The sequence below is a fragment of the Cervus elaphus genome, chromosome X (assembly GCF_910594005.1).
Source record: "Cervus elaphus chromosome X, mCerEla1.1, whole genome shotgun sequence".
Lineage (NCBI taxonomy): Eukaryota > Metazoa > Chordata > Mammalia > Artiodactyla > Cervidae > Cervus > Cervus elaphus.
Window position 1 is genome coordinate 145,380,090 of NC_057848.1, and position 24,382 is coordinate 145,404,471.

General features: G+C 41.9%; 1 protein-coding gene and 1 pseudogene across 1 annotated transcript; one reads left to right on the forward strand and one right to left on the reverse strand.

Moving 5' to 3' along the window:
• Positions 1–3,575: 3,575 nt before the first annotated feature.
• LOC122690522 lies at positions 3,576–4,621 on the reverse strand (annotated as a pseudogene).
• A 14,990-nt stretch (positions 4,622–19,611) lies between these two features.
• On the forward strand, positions 19,612–20,745 carry LOC122689522 (cyclin-dependent kinase 2-associated protein 1-like). The gene has a single exon (XM_043896031.1). The coding sequence runs from the start codon at positions 19,712–19,714 to the stop codon at positions 19,973–19,975; it is 264 nt and encodes an 87-aa protein (XP_043751966.1). The 5' UTR covers positions 19,612–19,711; the 3' UTR covers positions 19,976–20,745.
• The last annotated feature ends 3,637 nt before the right edge of the window (positions 20,746–24,382 follow it).

Here is a 24,382-nt window from a genome sequence, read left to right on the forward strand (position 1 = left end):
AATATTTCAGCAGCTAACGTCTAGCAAATCTTGGGGAAAATGGGTCTTGGTCCCAAAAATGATATAAGATTAGGAAAATGCGGCATGAATCAAGGAATTCAAGATAGATGTTATGCTGTCAGAGAAAAAGAGTTGATATATTCCTTCTCTTCAGTCAGATTTAGGGTGTGTGTTTAGTAGCTCAGTCATGTCCAACTCTTTACAACCCCATGGACTGTAGCCTGCCAGGCTCCTCTGTCCATGTGGGTTCTCCAGGCAAGAATCCTGGAGTGGGTTGCCTCCTCCAGGGGATGTTCCCAACCCAGGGATCGAATCCAGGTCTCCTGCATTGCAGGGGCATTCTTTACCATCTGAGCCATCAGATTTAGGTTAGTTCTAAAATCTTTATTTTGGGACCACTCTGTTGATCCAGTGGTTAAGACTCTGTGCTCCCTGCCTGGGTTTGATCCCTGGTCAGGTACCTGGATCCCACATGCCACAACTAAGGGTTCATGTGCCACAACTAAAAATCTCATGTGCCACAACTTTGTTGCCCATGGCAACAAAGATTCTGAGTGTCATAACTAAGACCCAGACCAGTCAAAAAATAAATAAAAATAAATATTTTAATTAAATAAATATTTACATTCTACAGAGAGGGATAGTGGCAGATAATCTTGCAAGCCTTGATAACTTGAGGGTGTTTAGTTTTGCACAAGCAGATGATCATATTGTTACTGAGCATTATCTCTTTGTCTCCTTTATTTATCACTCTTAATTATTTTGGTTATATGTTATGTGGCAGTATTGATGAGACAAGAGTTTGGGAGCCAATAGATACATGTATATGGATGGCTGAGTCCCTTCACTGTTCACCTGAACCTGTCACAATATTGTTAATTTGCTATACCCCAACACAAAATAAAAAGTTAAAATTAGAGAAAAATGGTGCTTCCAGTGCAAGGAGTGTGAGTTCAAACCCTGGTTGGGGAACTAAGACCCCATGTGCCACATACCAATCAATCAATCAATAAAAGATCATAGAAAAAAGTGATGGGGCTCCATGAAAGAAATAATTGATAAGCTAGATTTAATTCCCTTTAAACTTCTGCTCTATAAAAATACACCAAGAGACCAAGAAGATGAGTCATAGTCTGGGAAAAAATATTTGCAAAAGGTATATCTGATGAAGGCTCTAATCTAAAATATATGAAGAACTCTTAAAAATTAATAAGAAAACTAACATCTAATAAAAGTGGACAAAACATATGATTAGGTACCTCACCAAGGAAGATACACAGATGGCAAACAAGCATATGAAAAGATGCTCAGCATCATATACCATTAGGGAACTGCAAATTAAAATAAACAACAAGATACCACAACATGCCTTTCAGAATGGCCAGCATCCAAAGGACTGACACCACCAAATGCTGGTAAGGATGTGAATCAACAAGAACTCTTATTCCTTGGTGGTGATGATGGAAAATGGGAGAGCCACTTTGGAAGACAGCTTGCAAGTTTCTTAGTAAACTAAACATATTCAACACTGCTGGTAGGAATGTAAATTGGTACAGCCAATTTACAGGGAAAAGAGTGTAGCAGTTCCTCAAAAAATCAAAAATAACACATGATCCTTTCCGCAAAATTCCACTACTATCCAAAGGAATTGAAATCAGGACCTCGAAGAGAGCTCTGCACTCCCATGTTCATTGCAGCACTACTCACAATAGCCAAGAGAGGGAAGCAGCCTAGGTGTCCAGTGATAGATGGATGGATAAAGAAGATGTAAAATACACATACAATGGAATATCATTCAGCCTTAAAAAGAAGCTAACCTCTCTAGTTAATGACAGCGTGGATAAATCTAGAGGACATTATACTACAGTGAAATAAGCCAGACACAGAAGGAGAAATACTGCGTGATGTCATTTATATGAGCAACATAAAATGGTCAAAATCAAAAAAGCAGAGAGAAGAGTGGTGGTTGCCATGGGCTATGGGAGGGTAGATGAGAATGAACTGTAGACTGAAAAACATTCAGAACCTAAAAGTTGACAGTTATGCACAGATAGCACAGAGTGTGGCAGTCTAGCAGCTTCTGGGCATCATCCCACCTCAGGGGAGTGCCACCCTGATTTCTCAGAAACTGTGGATAGAAGGTAACGTGAATAAAACATCTCATCTGCACAGTGTTTATGTGCACCCAAACAAGTGCACAGGACACATTCCATGCCAGCTTCATGTGATTTCTGTCTGATATACTCACAATCCCAAAGCACAGGCAGACTCAGAAAATACTGCAGGTTTGGTTCTCAACCCCCAAAGAAAAGTCCATATCACAATGCAGTCACAAATTTTTGGTTTCCCAGTGCTTTCATAAAATTTATGATTATACTATATTATAGGCTATTAAATGCACAATAGCATTATGCTTCAGAACAATATAGATATCTTAATTAAAAACACCTCTTCGCTAAAACAAATGCTAACCATTTTCTGAGCCTTCACTGAGTCCATTTTTTTTTTTTTTTTTGCTGCTGAGGGTGTGAACATCGCAAGAGTTATCAAAATGTGACACAGACATGAAGTGACCAAACAGTGTTGGAAACATGGAGCCAAAACACTTGCTGGAAGCAAGGTTGGCTGACAAACTTTTAATTTGTTAAAGAAAAAGAACAAAGAAAAGAAAAGCAGTACCTGTGAAATACAATAAATCAAAGTGCAACAGAGCGAAGTGCCTATAACTGTTAAGGGCAGTTTCCCATCCCAGGCTTTGTCTTTAAACTTTGGGGCCCACCATGTGAGAACCTGGTCCCTGGTCAGGATTACCACAGCCTCATCCAGCCCGCCATGCCCTCAACTTATAATTACTTCCCACTGAAGGACTTATATTTTCCCAAGGTCCACCACCAACTTGCATCAGGGAATTCACATTTGACTGCTGTCATGTCACCATTTTCTTTACATGACAGCTGCTTCTCAACTCTATAATTTTATGGTCAGTGGCTAGATCTTTTTCTAAGCTTTCTAAGTATTAGGATGGAGCCTTCTGTGAGCAAAGGCTCAATTAATCTTTGGGAAATAAATAAGCCTGTGAGCATGAGGTTGAAATTATTAGAATTCTACATTTTTTAATTAACCAAGCATACATTGTTGTTTATAATTTTATAAAACACAGAGTACAAGGGATGAGGAAACCAAATACCGACCATCTTCCTTTTCCTCTATTTCTTGATCCCACATATTTTACTGCTTAACTTTTTTGTATTTTCAAGGAAATAACATGTTGCAATGCCATGTTATCTTTCACTGGCTTACTAAATAAGATGGAAGCTTCCCCATTTGCTTTACACAACAGAAAAACTCTTATCCTTAAGACCAACAAAGAATGGTTAAGTGTGACTGATGAATTTGTACACATATAGGCTAGATAAGCTTTCATTTAGGAGAAACATTTGAAAAGTAGCAAGAACATAAAAGCACAGATTTATCTCTCAATTCCTGATACAGAACAGGAACACCAGGGTATTTTACACTGTGAACCCTCAGTGACGTCCAGTCCTATAGTACTTGGAGCACTGTGAATACTCTCTTCAGCCACAAAAGGCAGAATTTGCCTCAACTTCACTAGGTGTGGAAGGAACTGCTGGAGGAACACTGGAACATCTGCTGGCTTGGGCCCTCTCTTCCTCATCTTTCAAAGCCTCTTCATAACGACAGTGGAAGGCACTGGGATCCAAATGGTTAATCCTGGCCAGGAACTCCAGGACTCTCATCTTGCTCGTTTCAGCATGCGCTCTCGGGCCCCACAGGAACTCATAGCATGCTGGACTGCTGCCGGGCACTTGCCGATATTCCAAATACTTCAGCTGCACCAAATCTTGGGTGATGAGCTTCTTGGGCTCCCCAAATAAGAAGTGCCTCTTCCCAGCATAGATTTCCATCTTACCCAGGAAATTCCAGATGTCTTCCTCTGTGGTGCAGTTGCCCTTCATGAAGATCACACGCAGGAGATTCATCAGGAGACTGGTCTTGGGAAACCCCTGCCACAGTGCACGATCCCGTTGCAGGGGAGATTCATCTTGCTGACAAGGGAATAAGAATGCTTGGCAGTGTTGTCTTTCTTCATGTCAATACCAAATACCACCTCCATGCTCTCAGAAGCTCTTTTGAGGATCCTGAGGAATTGATTTTGGTACTTTTTATCGATGATCTTCAGCATATCCACTTTCCTAATGGGCTTTTTCGTCTTATACATGCGTAACAGGAACTGCACCAACAGATTCATCGGCCTGGTTAGTGAGCGTTTTCCAGACCGCACGTTGGAGAGAGGGGCCTGAGAGGAATTATGTGTTTTCCCAATTTTCCCAATGGCTCTTATGGATGATCGTATAGGAGAAACACCTGCAGGCACAGTGGTGGTGGCCAGGGCCCCCCGAGGACGCTTGAGATGGTTACCAGACCTAGCACCGTGCTTTCCCTTTGCATCAACCCCAGGATCAGGATTGAAGGAAGAGCAGAGTGCTTCCATCATGGTGGCAGTGACCTGAGTGCCCCTCAGATTGTGGGTGCCATGCTGAGCCTGGGTGTTTTTCAGAGGTGTGGGCTTACCCTTCTTACCCCTCTTACCCCGAGGCATGGTGACTGTGGTCAGGGACAACAGGCAGGAGCACAGGTAGAACAGCATGTGATCTGGGCAGAGAGGAGAGAGGATGAGAGGATGAAGCACCTGTGGCAGGGAGGCACCACTCTGCCTTTAAGAAGGCCCCCTCTGCAGGTTTCCATGCGGGCCCTGCTCTGTGAACCCAAAGGATTCTGATCACCCTCTCCTCTGAAAACTCTGTTGGAATAATTAAGGTGAGACTCAGGCTTCAGCCTGCCAGCCCTGCCACCTGCCTCCTGAGGCTGAGGAGCAATGGGCCAGTCTAGTCCTTGTGGACACCCCCCTCCATTCTGGAGGGTGGGGTCCTCTCGGTACATATTCAGGACAATCGTATCAACTTTTGGCAGGTGCAGGGCCCCCTCCTCTGTGTGGTATAAGCTTATACCCCAAAGCCCGGTCTTCATCTTCCTATGATACCTTAAGAGGTGAAGGGGCATTTCAGCCCTGTATCCCTGGCAGGGGGCACCCACAGCAGTCAGCTCTAGGGAATTCTGTCCTGGGCTCACTGGGGTTCTCCGTCCTCTTTCACGGTCTTGCCTTGGCTCTCGGTAGAGCCTGGGACACCCGTGTCTGCTGCTCTGGTGTACCTCCTCTCAGACAAAGGCTCTCTCCAATCCCATACCATCAGAAGGAAAGGAGGGTTCACATACACCTGACTTCATGCCTGGGCTTCTCAGTGCTTTGAGCCAGGAGGCGGGTGGTACGGAGGGTACTCTCTATTGATCCCCTGTTGGTGGGTGAGTGCAAACATCAGTTCTTTCAGGGTCCTCACCCTGACTCCTCTGAAGCCCTGGGCCTCCTACCTTGGCAGAATTGAGGTCATTCACTTAGTCCAACATCCTCACTTCTCTGAACTCTCCAGACAGAAGTGAGAAGACTTCATCTTTACAGATACTCTAGGTTTCTACATGGAAAAGGGCCAATATTTATGAGAACTTAAGTTTAGAGTTGGTGTTCCCCTTAGTCCTCACTCAGGTCTGGGTAGAACTCAGGACTCCTCCCACAAATAACCTGGGTAGTTCAGCCTCAGAGCAAAGTCCTCAATTCCCTGAGTCCCTGGAGGGGCAAAGTCAGGGTACTACATACGTGACTACACTTCACTGGAGCCTCCCAGATACGTAGGCACTCTACTTTGTGATACCACCCCTAAATGGGGAGGGGCCCCCAATCAGTACTTAGGGCACTCACTTCACTGCAGTTAGGACAGAGGTATCCTCCATCTGCAAGCAGGAGCTATTCCTGAGACCAAAGCCCTCCCATCCCTGAGACTTCCCAGGCCAAATTCAGTTTGATGGCTCTGCCGGGGCTTCCCAGGGTTTACAGCAGCAGTGAGACTTGGTGTGGCCCTCTTTGTTATGGGCTGAGTGGCCGCTGCCTCAGTCCCAACTCAGTCTTCACCTCAAATCTGGATCAGCGCTGGGAATCCACCCTCTGCCGACCAGAGGCCAGGCCCTCAAACTTAAGTCCTTACTTCCTAGTCACTGTAGATCAGAAGTGAGGATGACTCATATCCCACCATGATGCTTAGGCTCTCAGATAGTACTATAGGGGTGGGGGAAAATCCAGGGCCGGGGGGGGGGTTGCTTGTTCTAGGGTTCTCATTCGGCATCCCCATCTTCCTATCTATCAGAGAATAACACACCTTCCTTTACTGAACTGTGTCCACAAGCATCCAAACAAAGCTTTACCTCCTAGAGTTCAGAAGGGGAGAAGTCCGGGAATTGAGTGCAAGGGGGCTGCTTTCTGTCACCATCTTTACTGCCTGTGCCCTTTTAGCACTCGGGGCTCTCCCTGTGACTGGAGTTAGAGCCTAGATTTCCTTCATTTCCAGAATCAAGAAATCTCTTAGATCTTAAAGAATCTCTTAGATCAAGAATTACCAAAAAAGGAAGCCTAACAGCATTGTAGGAACCATTCCCTGTCGACCACAGAGGCGAGACTTTGTGGGTTTTGCTTTGTTACAGGAGGGGGCAATGGTCCCTTGAGTCCACATTCAGGTCCTCACCATGCCTTTAGATCAGTCCTGGGAATCCACTCTCGTCCAAATGAACGTCCTGAACAGCAGTCAGAGCTCTTCACCGCCAGCATGGAAGTTGGTGGGGGAGACACTTCCAGCTAAGGCTGCCCTGTGTGGGATCTCTGAGGGATGATTCCAGGGGTGGGGCTTGTGGGGATCCCATCGTTCAGTGTTCAGCGGTCTCTGGGTCATCCCCTAGGGTCCTCCACGTGCCATGTGTCAGAGCTCGGGACCCCTTGCTCTATGGACTGGAGTCCTCCAGCCCCCAATCAAAGCCCTCACCGCCCTGAATCCCTAGTGGGGAGTCAGGGAGCTTCTCTGAGCATCTCTCCTTGACAGGAGAGGTGCCACTCTTTGAGCCTTCCTCCTTGGTGGGAGGGACCATCTCATTAGCACTGATGGTCCTCATCTTCACTGTGGTGATGACCAAGGTGCCCTGCTCTGCAGAACTGGGGTTTGATCCTGACAAAGCCCTTCCCTCGCTTAGATCAGACAAAAATTGAGAGGCTTCTCATCTTTATAACTCTGCCTGGAGCCTCCAGGGTTAAGAATAGGGGCAGGGGTCTGTAAAGCCTCCTCATTTGTGGGTCTAGTGATACTTCTTTCTTCACTCAGGGACCTCACCATGCTCCTGGCCAGTCCTGGGACCTGACCTTCCAACCTAAGATTCTCCCTCCACTCAACTGAGGCCATTCTTCATAGCCGGAGACTTTGATCTCAGAAAGAACTACAAGGCTTATAAGAGACAATGCCCACTCTGGGCATTCTAAGTCCAAGAGCAAGTTTGGGCAGGTCTCCGAATGACCTATATTTTAGGGTGGTTGTCTCTCCAGTCCTCACTCATGGGGGTCCTCATTTTGTCTATCTCTTGGATTAAACAATTCCTGGGAAAAACCACATGCCTGTAAAATCTTGAGAAGTGTCCCTAATGCAAACCTTACAGTCTCATGTCCCAGACTTGAGGTGAGATGGGGAATTGCCAGAGAAGGCATGGGGCAGAATGGGGTACACTCAAAGAAAAATGCTGATCCGTCCTTTTTGGGAGGTGGGAGGGGGATTCAGGATGGGGGGGGGGACATATGTACACCTGTGGCTGATTCATGTCGATGTATGGCAAAAACAACTAAAATATTGTAAAGTAATAAGCCTCCAATTAAAACAAAGTAATATCTTTAAAAAGCAAGAGTCAGACTCTTATGTGAATTGTTTTAATTGATTAATAGGCATACCTTTAAACATTGTACTTCACTTAATCATACTTCACAAATACTGTGTTTCATTACAAAATGAAAGTTTACAGTAACCCTGCATTGAACATGTCAACGTTACCATTTTCCCAAAACCGTGTGTTCACTTGGGGTCCCTGGGCCACATTTTGTTACTTCTTTAAATATTTTAAACTTTTTCCTTATTTTATTTCTTATGGTGCTCTGATCCATTCTCTTTGTTACATTGTAACTGTATTATAATTTTAAATTAAGGTATGTATATTTTTTAGACATTTTCTAGTAGGTGTACAATAGGGTTAACAAGTTTTATAAGCACTGGGAAACCCTGAAATCCCTGTGATTTACTTTATGGCAATATTCACTTTATTGCAGTGATCTAGAACCAAACTCACGATATCTGAGATATGAGTACAATTCTAAAGGAAAAAAGCCATCCAAGATGGCTTTGTGCTATTCTAATTGAGATTATCTGACACTGCACAGAGAGACGATCTTATTGTCACTATCATCTGTTTCTCCTCCTCATTGCTCTCATTTCCTGAGGTAGCCTTCAAGGCTTTGTGCCTAAAGAAGTGCATTGGAATATATCCAGTGTCCTTACTTTTATCCCAAGATACATTTGAGTGTTAAGGAACACAAGCTCTGCTTTAGGTCAAGGGGAGTCTAACAGTGTGGAATCTAGAGGAATTCAGAGAAGAATCTAATTCCAGGCCTATCAGTCACGAGTGTTCCCCAGCAAGGGCCCACTGCCTGATGCACATAGAAGCCAATACTATGGAACGGGCTTTTGAGAGAAAAATTTTATTCCAAGGTGGAGTGGCAAGAAGACACGAGGCAGGGCTCTCAAATCTATCTCCTCAATCCAGAATTTGAGGTAAAATTAAAGGGCTTGGGGAACTGCAAACTTGGAAGCTAATTGGCTAGTCTTGAATTAGTTCATTTAAGCTATTCATGCTGCTAGAAGCCAGATTTTCCGTATTGAAGGACTTCATACAGTTCTCCCATGGCAACATTCCTACTCTGAGAGTTCCACAGACTGAACCCTCTTGGTTCGGGGGTCATCCTGGAAACTGGGGCTCCTTTTTGTACATGCCTGGTGCTGTCTCTAAAAATAACTCAAGGTTTCATTAACCAACAACCTGTTTTAAGGAAGCAAAACAAGATTAAATTGGTTGATGTTTTATGTTTCAATCCCCACCATCTCTCTTTGTACATTCTTTAATCTTGTGGGAAATCATCCTCAATTTGGTTAATGATTCTCAAATTCTGTACAAAATGATAATCCCAGGTCTCAAATCTGTGTACCAACCAGACTGGAGTATGATATAAGCACTGACAAGGTTGGATTAATTGGTATTTAAGAAAGGTAATTATCAGAGATTTAACTTCCTTCACATGTCTCTTTATAGGCTATTGCTTTAAGTTTGGAGTTTTGGTGCCTGGATGGACTTTTATTACTATTGGGTCAGCTGTCTTGGCTCTTCCTAGCCACTCATCAGCCCAAACTGAGCTCTGCAGTTGACAGACCGATTTCCTCCACTGTAGTGCTCAAAAAGTTTACATTTTGGCCAGCAAACAGAGCCTGGACCAACTGCCTTAACCAATGCTTGCTGCCTCTTCCCAGCCTTCATGGATTGCAGCTGACATCAACCAGCACTCTTATCAGGGACTTGAGGTCTTGGATGAGGCAGAAATGTTGGCTTCCCTTGGAAAACCCTTGCATTCATAGGAGCTGTAGGAAAGTCATCAGGGCTTGTCTTTCTGTGGCTCAGAGTGCTTTGTTCCTTTCTAGGAAGAAAATGGGCAAACTAGAGGCACTGTCCCTTAATTTAGGACCCAATTCCATCTCCTAGTTTGGTTTCTGGGAGGAATTGGCTGTATGAATTCCCTGGAGAAGCCACTAAAAGGAATAGACAGTCTCAAAGGTGACCAGCTTGGATCTGAGCATTCACTTAAAGAACCCTGAAAAGTTTTGTATTAGAGGTGGCTTTCCAACTTTAGCTTGAGAGTTACACATGCTACCCAAATTCAAAGGAATCTGTCCCACCAGTTCCATGACTGGAGCCCACTTGGTCAGAGGCTCCTAATATTTCTGCCCCTCCATGTGCTGAGGACAAGCTTGTCTACTGAAAAGGTCCTATGGAATTTTAGGTTCTGTCTCACTCTCCACCTTGAAAAACGGTGGAAGATGCATTGCATCACATTGAAGAAAGTGAAAGAGGAAGCTGTCTTAAACTCAGTCAGAGCTGAGTTTCAGAGAGCAATTCAGGCGCACACACATTTAACACCAATTTCCTCACCTCCTTTCTGAGCATGTTGTGGTTTAATCTTTCTGGTTGATGACAAAAACATTTTATCCCTCCAGCAGAGATCACAGACAAGCAAATCTAGATATCTGAGCAACTTCCAGGTGGAATACATTCACCTCAAGCCTCTATATAGCCCATGGCCTTAACATCACAACAAGTGGCTGTTTCTCCTGGTAAAATTTCATTTTTAACATCACACACACACACAAACATAAAAGCAGTTCAAGCTAACTCTCTGCTATTCTGGTTGATACAGAAGAGGACTAGAATTTTTAGTGAGGAAACACCATAATGTGTCCAATTGTATAAAATTCTTTAACCCAGGCTCAAGGTACATTCTTCTGGGGGTGGGGAAGAATTTTCCTGCTTTACACTCCCTCATTTTACCTTTATGCCCTCACCACAACAAGGTAATCAGGGCTGGTTTCATTAAGAATACACTCATGTAAAATTCAAAGGATCATAAATGACTACTACAGACAACTATATGCAAATAAAATGGACAAACTAGAATAAATGGACAGATTCTTAGAGGTACAACCTTCTAAGACTGAACAAGGAAGAAATAGACAATGTGAACAGACGGATCACAAGTATTGAAATTGAAACAGTGATTTAAACATTTCCAATAAAAAGTCCAGGACCAGATGCTTTCACAGGTGAATTCTATCAAATAGTTAGAGAAGAGTTAGTACCTATCCATCTCAAACTCTTCCAAAAAATTGCAGAGGAAGGATTACTCCCAAGCTCATTCTATGGGGCCACCATCACCCTGATAGAAAAGTGAGAGAACCACCACAAAAAAGAAAGAAAGAAAATTACAGGCCAATATCACTGAGGAAAATAGATGCAAAAATCCTCAACAAAAGACTAACAAACCAAAAAAGACAGTCTCTTCAATAAGTGGTACTGTGAAAACTGGACAGCTACATGGAAAAGAATGAATTTAGAACATTCTCTAACACCATACACAAAAATAAACTCAAAATGGATCAAAGACCAAAATGTAAAGCCAGACACTATAAAACTCTCAGAGGTAAACCTAGGAAGAACACTCTTTGACATCAATTGCAGTACTTTTTTTTATTAGTTGGAGGCTAATTACTTCACAACATTTCAGTGGGTTTTGTCATACATTGATATGAATCAGCCATGGAGTTACATGTATTCCCCATCCCGATCCCCCCTCCCACCTCCCTCTCCACCCGATTCCTCTGGGTCTTCCCAGTGCACCAGGCCCGAGCACTTGTCTCATGCATCCCACCTGGGCTGGTGATCTGTTTCACTATAGATAATATACATGCTGTTCTTTCGAAACATCCCACCCTCACCTTCTCCCACAGAGTTCAAAAGCCTGTTCTGTATTTCTGTGTCTCTTTTTCTGTTTTGCATATAGGGTTATCATTACCATCTTTCTAAATTCCATACATATGTGTTAGTATGCTGTAATGTTCTTTATCTTTCTGGCTTACTTTTTTTTTCTTTTAGCAATGATTTTTGATCTACCTCGTAATCAAAATAAAAAGAAAAATAAATAGGTGGCATCTAATTAAAATTAAAAGCTTCCACAAAGCAAAAGAAACCATAAACAAAAATAAAGCTCACAGAATGAGAGAAAATATTTGCAAATAAAGCAAACAACAAGGGATTAATCTGCAAAATATATAAAAGGTTCACACACTCTGTCAAATAAACAGTCCAATCATTAATGGGCAGCAGATATAAATAAACAGTCCTTCAAAGAAGAAGGCCAAATAACACATGAAAAGATGCTCAACATCACTAATTATCAGAAAAATGCAAATCAAAACTACAATGAGGTATCACCTCACACCAGCCAGAATGGTCATCATCCCCAAATCTGCTGCTGCTGCTAAGTCGCTTCAGTCGTGTCTGACTCTGTGCGACCCCATGGACAGCAGCCCACCAGGCTCCCCTGTCCCTGGGATTCTCCAGGCAAGAACACTGGAGTGGGTTGCCATTTCCTTCTCCAATGCATACAAGTGAAAAGTGAAAGTGAAGTCACTCAGTCGTGTCTGACTCTTTGTGACCCCATGGACTGCAGCCTACCAGGCTCCTCCGTTCATGGGATTTTCCAGGCAAGAGTACTGGAGTGGGTTGCCACTGCCTTCTCCGATCCCCAAATCTACAAATAATAAATGATGGAGAGTGTGGAGAAAAGGGAACACTCTTGCACTCTCGGTGGGAATGCAAATTGACATGGCCACTACGGAGAACATTATGGAAGTTCCTTGAAAAACTAAAAATATCCTGGCACATATCCAGAGAAATCTATGATTCATAAATATACATGCACCCAATCTTCATTACAGTACTATTTACATTAGCCAAGACATGGAAGTAACGTAAATGTCCATCGACAGAGGAGTGAATAAAGCAGATGTGGTACATACATACAATGGAATATTATTCGGCCATAGAAAAGAATTAAATAATGCCATTTGCAGCAACATGGATGGACCTAGGGAATGTCATACTAAGTAAGACAGAGAAAGACATATCATATAATATCACTCAAACATGGAACCTAATTTTTTTAAATGACATAAATGGACTTGTTTACAAAACAGAGATAGACTTCTGGATATCAAAAACAAGCTTGTGGTTACCACTGGAAAAATGTTGGGGGAGGGATACTTTAGGAGCTAGAGATAGACATACACAACTCTCGTGTCTGACTCCTCGTGACTCCATAGATTGTAGCTCACCAGACTCCTCTGTCCATGGAATTTTCCAGGTCAAAATACTGGAGTGAGTTGACATTTACTGCTCTAGGGGATCTTTCTGATCCAGGGATTGCACTCACTTCTCTTGTGTCTCCTCCATTGGTAGGTGGATTCTTTACCACTGGGAAGCCCACATACACAATTACTATGTATAATGCTGCTGTTGCTAAGTCGCTTCAGAATAACCAAAAAGTACCTACTGTATAGCAGAGGGAACTCTACTCATTATTCTGTAATAACCTGTATGAGAAAAGAATCTGAAAATGAATGAATATATGTGTAGGTATAACTAAATCACTTTGTTATACACCTGAAACTAACACATTATAAATCAATTGTACTACAATAAAATAAAACAGAAAAATAATTTTACCATAATATCCAGCAATCTGAATCCAGGGCATATATCCAGAGAAAACCATAATTCCAAAAAGGTACAAGCACCCCAATGTTCACTGTAGCCTTATTTACAATAGCCAAGATATGGAAGCAACCTAAATGTCTACCAACAGAGGAGTAGATAAATACATGGTCCATAAACACAAAGGAACATTACTCAGCCATAACAAAGAATGAAAGAATGCCATTTGCAGCAACATGGATGGACCTAGGGATTGTCATACTAAGTGAAGTAAGTCAGACAAAGACAAATATAGCCCTTATATGTGGAATCTAAATTTAAAAAGTGATAAAATGTACTTATTTACAGAACAGAAAGAATTACGGACATTGAAAACAAAATTTTAGTTACTAAAGGGGAAACGCAGTGAGGGAAGGATAAAACAGGAGCTTGGGATAAACTTACACCACTATATATATATAATAGGTAACCAATAAGGACACCCTGCATAACACAGGGAACTCTAATCAATTTTCTTTGATAACCTATATGATAAACTGAAAATGAATGAATATATGTATATATATATATAACTGAATCACTTTGCTATACACCTGAAACTAAAACAACATTGTAAATCAACTTTACTCCAATAAAATTTTTAAAAATAGACTACCTGGGCATATATCTGAAGAAAACCATAATTTGAATAGGAACAAGCACCCCCATGTTCACTGCAGCACTGTTTACAATAGCTAAGACATGGAAACCATCTACAGGTCCATCAACATATGAATAAGATGTGATACATAAATACAATGGAAGAATACTCAGCCATAAAAAAGAATGAAATAATGTCATTTTCAGCAACATGGATGGATCTAGAGATTGTCGTACTGAGTGAAGTCAGACAAAGACAAATACCATAGTATATTGCTCATAGGTGCAATCTAATTTTTTAAAATGACACAGATGGACTTATTTACAAAACAGAAATACACTCACACAATTTGAAAACAGACTTATGATTACCAAAGGGGAAACTTTGGTGGGAGGGTTACATTAGAAACCTGAGATGAACATACACACACCACCAATATAGAAAATAGATAACCGAACAGGACCTCCTATATAGCATAGGCAACTCTACTCAATATTCTGTAATAGCCTATATGGGAAATGAATCTGGAAAAGACTGAATATAAGTGTAACTGAATCACTTTGCTGTACACCTGAAACTAACACAAGATTGTAAATCAACAGTTCTCCAATAATTAAAAAAAAAAAAAGAATATCCATCTGTAACAATACCTCTGGGTCATCACTTAGGCAAGGGGGAAAAACCCCATCACCTCCATAAAGCAATGTTTCCAGTTCAGGAGCAAGGTGTTTTATCTCCTGATTCAGAGAACCCTCATTAACATCAGGTTTAATAAAGTTTTGTCACAGTCAACCAAAAGCCAACTCCTATTAGCCAAATCCCAACACATATAACAGTCAGACATAGACAAACAAGCAAGTAAATCCAAAGGCCTGGGACCTTAACCCAGTAGTCGGAGCTCTAACCCAATCCTTTGAGTACCTCAGCAGCTCTAACCTCTTGCATTGTCATCTTAAGGTGGGTCTCTAACCCATGGTTGTAGCCTTAGGGTTCTAACCAAATGTAATAAACTCCCCTAGGTGGGAGTCTATCCCACAGTGTTGTTATCATTCTTCAGTCATCCTGTCATGTCCGACTCTTTGCGACCCCATGGACTGCAGAACACCAGGCTTCCCTGTCCTTCACTATACTCTGGGGTTTGCTCAAAGTCAAGTCCATTGAATTGGTGATGCCATCCAACCATCTCATCCATTCTAACCCACAGTCCTGACGAGATTACTAGACTACAGGCACATTTTAACTACATTTAGCACATTTAACTACTGGCACATTTTAACGAGTTTACTCACCCCGAAGATGTATTATCCTGGAGCTGTTCCTTTTCTTAAAAGTGAGAGGGGCCTGAGGATCCCGGAGTGCCATGGTGAGGAAACAGGAACCCGAGAGATGATTCTCTAGACAAACTCAGTCGAGGTGGCCACTCAGGGTGGGTGCTGAGGGCCCACACTCTGCCAGGGGCTACAGTGCCTCAAGCAGATGGTCACAAGTCCTAAATCTCAACTGGGCTGCCCAAATTCAATGAACATGGGCTCACTGCCTGATGTGCACAGAAGCCAATACTTAAGGCAAGAGTTTTTGAGAAAAGAGAGGCTGACCAATGCAGAAGACAAGGTTTCACATCTCTCTTCAATTCAGCAGCCTGGGTGAAATCTAAGTGAAATGAAGTGAAAGTTTTTCAGTCGTGTCCAACTCTTTGCGACCCCATGGACTGTCCATGGAATTCTCCAGGCCAGAATACTGGAGTCGGTAGCTTTTCCCTTCTCCAGGCGATCTTCCAAACCCAGGGATCGAACCAGGTCTCCTGCATTGCAGGTGGATTCTTTACCAGCTGAGCCACAATGGAAGCCCCTGAAATCTAAGGGGTCAGGAGAATTTCTAACTTGGAAGCTAATTGGCTAGTCTTCAATTAGTCCATTTCAGCTACTCAGGTTACTGGAAGCCAGGTTTTCTTCATTGAAGAACTTCTCACTTTGTAAAGGGCCCTCGGGGCAACATTTCTCTTCTCTGAATTCTGCAGTCTGAAGATCTTCCTCCGGGGTCATCCTGAGGTCATGCGTTCCTTCTTGGACACATGAACTTCTTTCTTTGTAAAATGACTCAAGGTGTGATTAATCAACAATCTATTTGAGGAGGCAAAAGCAGTTTAAGCTAGTCAATTGTTTCACATGCTCTTTCACTAGCCCCATGAACTCCAGCACATTACCCAAACTCCAAGACAAAGAAAATCACAGTGTAGCAAGGAGATCATGTAACATTCACACCAGAGGATGTAGCATAGAATGTGCTTGAGGTAGAATCTTTCCCAGTTGGAAACAACTCAAAGTTTTTAGAATTTTTGTCATTGACCAGTATCTTCCCTCCTAGCTACCATTTCATCTAAATAACCAATATTTCCACGTATTTAAGTAGCAACAAAAAAACTAGAACTTGCCTAGAATTTTCCCAGTTACACACAAGATAAAATAATTGAGTACTTTCTTAATGGAGAGGTCTCTGGCTCCCTCAACCCAGGGTAACGGTCACCAGTCCTGGAGACTTTGGACTCTCTTAGGCCCTCCATCTGAGGATCTGGTCATGCCCACCACTTCCACTGTCTGTCTACCCCACAGCTACTTCACTTAAAATGACCTCTCACTGATGGCTTTGCATTTTCCTAAGGCTCCAAACCTAGACAGTGTATTAAAAAACAGAGACATCACTTTGCCAACAAAGGTCACTATAGTCAAAGGTATGGTTTTTCCAGTAGTCATGTACGAATTTGAGAGTTGGACCATAAAGCAAGCTGAGCGTCAAATAATTGATGCTTTCGAACTGTGGTCTTGGAGAAGACTCTTGAGAGTCCCTCGGACAGCAAGGAGATCAAGTCAGTCCATCCTAAAGGATATCAACCCTGAATATTCATTGGAAGGACAGATGCTGAAGTTGAAGCTCCAATACTTTAACCACTTGATGCAAAGAGCCGACTTGTTGGAAAACACCCTGATGCTAGGAAGGAAAGATTGAGGGCAGGAGAAGAAGGAGGTGCAGAGGATGAGATAGTTGGATGGCATCACTGACTCCATGCACATGAGTTTGAGAGAACTCTGGGATATAGTGAAGGGCAGGGGGGCCTGATGAGCTGCAGTCCATGGGGTCACAAAGAGTGGGACATGACAATGACTGATAACAACAAGGCTCCAAACTGCCTCACCGCAGGCCATTTACACTTGCTTTCAACTCCAACTGCCTGCCCTCTCTACCCCTGCTTTTGACATCTTCTTTCAGCAGTGCCCAACCTTTTTGGCACCAGGGACTGGTTTTGTAGAAGACAATATTTCCACAGACTGGGAGTGGGGGATAGTTTTGGGATAATTCAAGCACATTCCATTTATTATGAACTTTATTTCTAATCTAAATGTCCCTACTGCTCTCACATGAGGTTCTGATCCAAGGCCTGGATGGTGGGCACCCCTGCTTGTGATCCATATTTACAATATATGCCTACAATATGTCCATTATCTCCAAAGCTTCCTCCTACCCTCATTATTTATTTACTCATTTATTTTTTTGGAGGTGGGGAGGAATAAGAACAATTAATGTAGCATCCACACTTTCAGAAAATCTTTAAGTATCCAATATAGAATTGTTAACTATAAGCTCTATGCTATACAGTATATTTCTAGAAATTATTCATCTTATATAACAGAAAATCTGTGTCCTTTGACAATCACTTTCTCACTATGCCTCTTCCCAGGCCCTGGCAATCACCATCCTACCCTGCTTCTATCAGTTTGCCTGTTTTAGATTCCTCATTTAAGTGGTATCATGTATTTGTCATTCTGTGTCTGGCTTATTTCACTTAGCATAATGTCATCTCGATCATCTCTATTATTGCAAATGACAAAGTTTCCTTCTCTTTAAGGCTGAATACTACTCCATTATGGGCTTCCCAGGTAGCTCAGTGGTAAATAATCCACCTGCCAATGCAGGACACACAGGAAACCTGGGTTCAGTCCTTGGATTGGAATGATCCCCTGGACGAGGAAAGGGCAACCCACTTGTAAGAGGTAATCCATTGGAGAAGGAAATGGCATCCTCCCCTGGAGGAGGAAACAGCAACCCCCTCTAGTATTCTTGCGTGGAAAATCCCATGGATAGAGGAGCCTGGATTCCATGGGGTTGGAAAATAGTTGGACATAACTGAGCGACTGAGGACGCACACACACAACACTCCATGATATGTAGACACCATATATTTATCCATTCATTCATCAAAGGACATTTAGGCTGCTTCCCTGTCTTGGTTATTGTGAATAATGCTGCAACAAATATGGGAATACTGATATCTCTTGGAGAGTGTAATTTTAACTCCTTTGGATAGATACCCAGAAGTGGGTTTGATGAATCAAATGGTAATTCAGTTTTTAATTTTTTGAGGAACCTCAATACTGTTTTCGACAGTGGCTTCACCCATTGACATTCTCACTCTCTAACAGTATAAAAGAGTTTTCTAAATGCGTTCACTTAATCAGCTTACTCTCTACTGGAGAGAGAGCAAGACAATCAACTTTTCAAATTATTGTTGTGGTAAAAACACTTAACATCAGATCTACTCTCTTAAATTTTTAGACACATAATACAGTACTGTTAAATACAGGCACAATGTTACACAGCAGATCTCTGGAATTTATTCATCTTGCATAACTGAAACATTATACCAAGTGAAAAGCAACTGCCCATTTCTCCCTGCCCTGGGCCTTCTGTGTTTCTATGTGTTCTTTTTTTTTTTCTTCATTTATTTTTATTAGTTGGAGGCTAATTACTTTACAATATTGTAGTGGGTTTTGCCATACATTGACATGATTTCTATGTTTTTAAAAATTTTAGATACCTCATATAAGTGGAACCATGGAGCATTTGTCTTTCTGTGACTGGCTTTTTCATTTAGAATAATGCCCCTGTGGTTTCTCCATGTTGTCCCATATAACAAGATTTCTTTTATTTTTAAGGTGAAATTATATCCCATTGTGTCTACCACATTTTTATTATCCATTTATCTGTTGGTAGAGATTTGGGTTGTTACCATATCTTGGCTATTGTAAATATGGTGCAATGAACACAGGAGTGAAGATGTCGCTTCGAGATCCTGATTTCACTTCCTTTGGATGTACAATTGACCCTTGAACCATGCGGAGGTTAGAGGCACCAATCCCCCATGCAGTCAAAAATAACTGTATACTTTTCACTCTGTCCGAACTTAACTACTGATAACCTACTGTTGACTGGAAGCCGTACTGATAACCCGTGATTGCATATTTTGTATGCTGTAAGTATTTTCTACTGTATTCTTACAATAAAGTAAGGTAGAGAAACTAAAATGTTATTAAGAAAATCATAAGAGGACTCCCGGCCGCGGCGCGCCAGGCCGCCCCCTCCCGGCCCCGGCAGGCCCCGCTGGCTCCGCTCAAAGTTTGCGGCCGCCCCTGCGCCCGCGCGCCCGCCGGATGTATGGGTGATATACTGCAGCGGGTGTCAGGGTGAGGGACGGCCATATCTGCCAGTGCGGCCCGAGCCGTCAACAACAAAAAGGGCGCGGGAGCTCGGCGGCCGCACGGACGGGCGCACGGACGCCGGGACCGCCTCGCCGCCGCCGCCCTAGCGGGCCGGGCCCCGCTGCGCCCCGGCGCGCCTCGCCGCTCGGGGTCTTACAAACCGAACTTGACCGCACACAAGCCCGCCGCCTTCCTCAACGCCGCTGGGAGCGTCCACCCGCCCTCCACCAGCATGGCCACGTCTTCACAGTACCGCCAGCTGCTGAGTGACTACGGGCCGCCATCTCTAGGCTACACCCAGGGTACTGGGAACAGCCAGGTGCCCCAGAGCAAATATGCCAAGCTGCTGGCCATCATCGAAGAGCTGGGGAAGGAGATCAGACCCACCTACGCGGGCAGCAAGAGTGCGATGGAGAGACTAAAACAAGGCATCATCCATGCCCAAGGATTGGTGCGGGAGTGCCTGGCTGAAACGGAACGAAACGCAAGGTCCTAGCTGCCTTGTGAGCCTGGAAGGTTTTCCAGCTTCTTCCCAGAGGAGAAGTTACAGTTCACCTCCCTTATTGAGATGAAACTTTTGTTTTCAAGTTAACCAGTTCAGTTTCTCGTCCCTCTGCCCCTCCCGTGGTTCATTTAGGCTCTGAATCTACAGTCTCTTTAAGATTGAGGAAAGATTTTGCAATTGATTAGGAGTTACATTGGAAATAGTTAGGAACTTTCCAGGTGTTTGTGGTTTTGTTTTCTTTTTTTAAAAGCATTGATTCAAAAGATGCACGTAGAAGTTACCTGTCTTACAGCAAACTAGTTTTGACTCTGAGATACCAGTGTCAGGTTTTCTTTTGAATACATTTATGTTAACCCACATTGTTCAGTGTTCCTTTTCACAAGCTGATATAACTTGAAGTTTTTTTTTCAGTAGTACGGACTTGACAGCACACTTAACCTAGTAGCCAGTCCCCTCGTTTGCCATACGGTATAGATTCTGCTTAATGTAACTTCTTTTTTGCTTAAGCATATTTGCATGATTATTAGTGCTTTGAAGTCCATTCTAAAATGCACAAGTTATAAATACAGAAGAAAGAGCAACCTCCCAAACCAAACCTAACAAGGACCCCTGAAATTTTTCCTAAGACTGTATGTAGATTTCAGTTCTGCCTTTTCTGAGGGTTGACCCAAACATCTGGAAGAAAATGGAACTGTTTGTGTCTTTGTATTTATTACTTGATATAATAAAGCTTATTTTCATTAACAGAAAAAAAAAGAAAATCGTAAGAAAATATATTCACAGTATTTAGCAATACTGTAAGTTTACAGCATCCATTTATAAGAATTATGTCAGTACCTACATCTATATTATCTTACATGACACAAAAGACTATAGATACAAAACACTAAATATAAAAAATGAAAACATAATGTAAAAAGAAATTCATATTTAGTTACAGGTATAATGAATGATTCAAACTTTGATAATGAAGAAGTAGTAATATGACTGCTCTGTAGTAGCCTAGTGTAATCAATAGGATTGCTTCATGGTTGCCAAGCATATACAGTAATGAATGAATCGCTAAAAATTTTTATAGCATACACTATTATGGTAGTACTTATAATACAGTACTGAAAACATTGTTACTTTAAGAGAAAACACTTACCTATGATGACAGTCTGATGTGCAGCTTATCCATTGATAAGAGAGAGGTGGGACCCTGTGCAGTAATATAACACTTTGAAAGTAAAGTTATAAAACAGTAAGAAAATGAAGACATTATTAGTTTTATATTAAATATCCTCACCTTCTGCCTATGTAATGGTAGACCATCCACTTCAATACAAGTCTTGTATGCAATGTTCTACATGACGAATATTTAGCTGGTGGTGATGATGAAGGTGATGATGACACAGAAGCATCTCATACAGTCCTTGCCATAGAGTTATTAGCTCTTAGGACAAAGACACTCACACACATACTCAAGAGATAAGTTTATTACCTGTATGGCATGACGATTATTTACTGCTCATTGAGTGGAAGTGGGTCATCATGAAGGTCTTTATTCCCATCACCATCATGCTGAGTAGGCTAAGGTGGAGGAGGAAGAAGAGGGGTTGACCTTGATGAGTGGCAGAGATGGAAGAGCAGAGGAGGTGGAAGGCAAGGCAGGAGAAGCAGGCACACTCAGTGTACCTTTATGGAAATACATTGTAATTTCTCTCCAAACATATTGCTTTTTCATTTCTCTAAAAATGTTTCTGTGTATTATCAGCCCTCCTTCCACTATTTGCTTTCATTTCAGTGCCCTTATCATAGAAGGGTCCATGCCATACAAGAAGTCAAAAGCAGTCTTGAGTACTCTGAACACTTCTGCCAGATTGTCTAATGTCAATTTGTTTTCTGGCACTGCTTCTTCTATGTCTTATTCTTCATCATCCAGCTCTGGTTTGGAACCAATCATGTCCATCAAGTTGTATTCTGTTAATTTCTCTGCTGTAATTTCTGTTAGCCCTTGGATTGTTCCAAGATCCATATTTTGGGACTCTTCACCCCCTCCCAACTTTTCATGCTATATCCAAAGTCTCTTTCATGATTTCCTTGACTGACTCTGTCATAAATCCTGTGAAGGCATGCACAACATCTGGACAGTTTTCTTTAGCAGGAATTTATTGTTTGGGCATTCATGGGATTTTTTTTGTGTGTGTGTGTGTGACAACAATCACATCTTCAGTCGTGCAATCCTTCCAGACTTCATGATGTTCTATCAGGGTTCTCTTCTATAGCATTGACAAACATTTCCATTGAATGCCATGTGTACTGAGCCTTAAGGGTCCCTCTGACCCTCTGATCTATAGGCTGACTTAGAGATGTTGTGTTTAGGGGAAAGGAGACCACTTTGACGCCTTCAGTGTTGAACTCATGGGGTTCTGGATGGCCAAGGGCATTGTCCAATATCAAAAGAATTTTAAAAGGCAGTCCCTTACTGGCAAGGTACTTCCTGAATTCAGGGACGAAGCACTGATGAAACCAATCCCCCCAAAGTTTCCTGCTGTCCGGCCTTCTTGTTGTACAACTGAAACACTGGGAGATTGTGTTTATTGTTTCCCTTGAAGGCTCAGGGTTAGCAGCTCTATAGGTTAGTGGAGTCCTGATCATTTGCACAAAACCCTGATGGCATTTGCACAAAATCATAGAATTAGCCTATCTCATTCTATCTCAAATCCTGGAGTTCACTTCCCTTCCTTAACAATCCATGTACTTTGTGGCATTTCCCCCAGAATAGGGCACTTTCATCTGCATTAAAACCTGTCCAGACAGATCTGTTTTCTCCTCAGTGATTTTCTTTTTTAACTTTTTCTTGGAGTACAGTTGATTTACAATGTTGTATAAGTTTCAGGTGTACTGCAAAGTGATTAGGTGATATATATGCATATATCCATTCTTTTAAAGAATCTTTTCTCATATAAGCTATCACAGAATATTGAGTTTCCTCCTCTATACAGTAGGTCCTTGTTGGTTATCTACCTTGTATACAGTAGTGTGTATATGTTCATCCCAAGCTCATGATTTATTCCTCCCTACCATGTTTCCTCTTTGGCAAACATAAGTTAATTTTTGAGATCTGTTCAGTCTGTTTCTATTTTTTTCCTTTGTATCAATTTTTTAAAATTATATTTCCACATATGAGTGATGTGATATTTGTCTTTGTCTGACTTCACTTAATATGAAAATCTCAAGGATGTGCATTGTCTCCACTTTTATTCAACATGATTTCAGAAGTCCTAGCTGTGGTAATCAGAGAAGAGAAGAAATAAAAGGAATCCAAGTTGGAAAACCACTAAAACTGGCACTGTTTGCAGATGACATGATACTAGACATAGAAAAGCCTAAAGATGCTACCAGAAAACTACTAGAGCTCATCAATGAATTGGTAAAGTTGCAGGATACAAGATTAATACCCAGTGATTTTGTTAATGGCACCTGGGAATGCATCTGTTGCCTCTTGATTTCTCAAAAGCTGCTTCTACTATTATTTTGATATTTTAAGTCAAATCTCTCTCTAAAATTATCTGACCAACCTTTGCTGGCATAAAATTCTCCAGCTTTAGACCCTTCACCCCCCTTTTGCTTTAGGTTGCCATAATGACTTTGATTTTTCTTCAATCATATTAGAATCTATAGATATGCCTAGCTTATAGCAATCCTGCACCCATATACAAGCTATATTTTCAATACAAGATAAGGTATTTCACAAAAAGCACAAGATTTTCACACCTGCTGGTGTAGCTGCAGTGATGGCTTCATAAATTTCTTTTTCTTACAGTGGTCCTTATGCTGGATTCATTCATCTTGAAATGGTGGCAACCACGACTGCAGACCCAAACTGTGGTACATAACAAGCAACTTTTTGTATGAAGTCATGACTTCTCTCTGTTTCTTGTGAGCACTTCCAGCACCACTAGGGGCACTTCATTTGAGTCCTATGCTGTTATTCAAGGCTTACGGTATTGTACTAAACACAATGAGAAATACCCATGGACCATCAGTGATCACTTTGAGATCACAGTTTACTATAGAAATTGCTCATCAGGAATGTATAGTGCTATTCATGGTCCAAAAGTGTGTGTGTGCGTGTGTGTGTGTGTGTGCATAACTTTTGATAAATTTAATCCTTTTATATTTGTGTATATTTTATGATAGTAAGTGATAAAATAGACTACTATCTACATAAATTTTATGCATTCATGACACCTTTTTCTTAATTTTTTGTATTTCTAGGCTATGCGAGTCCCCTGTGAGTTTTTTTCAAATCATCTCAAATCTCTGAATAGTTTCCCAATGTATTTATGGAAAAAAATTCATCTATAAGTGGGCCTGCACAGTTCAGTCTTGTATTGTTCAAGTGTCAACAGC

Excerpts from the sequence above, each read along its gene's own strand:
- LOC122689522 (XM_043896031.1), top strand. The coding sequence starts at position 19,712 with ATGGCCACGTCTTCACAGTACCGCCAGCTGCTGAGTGACTACGGGCCG.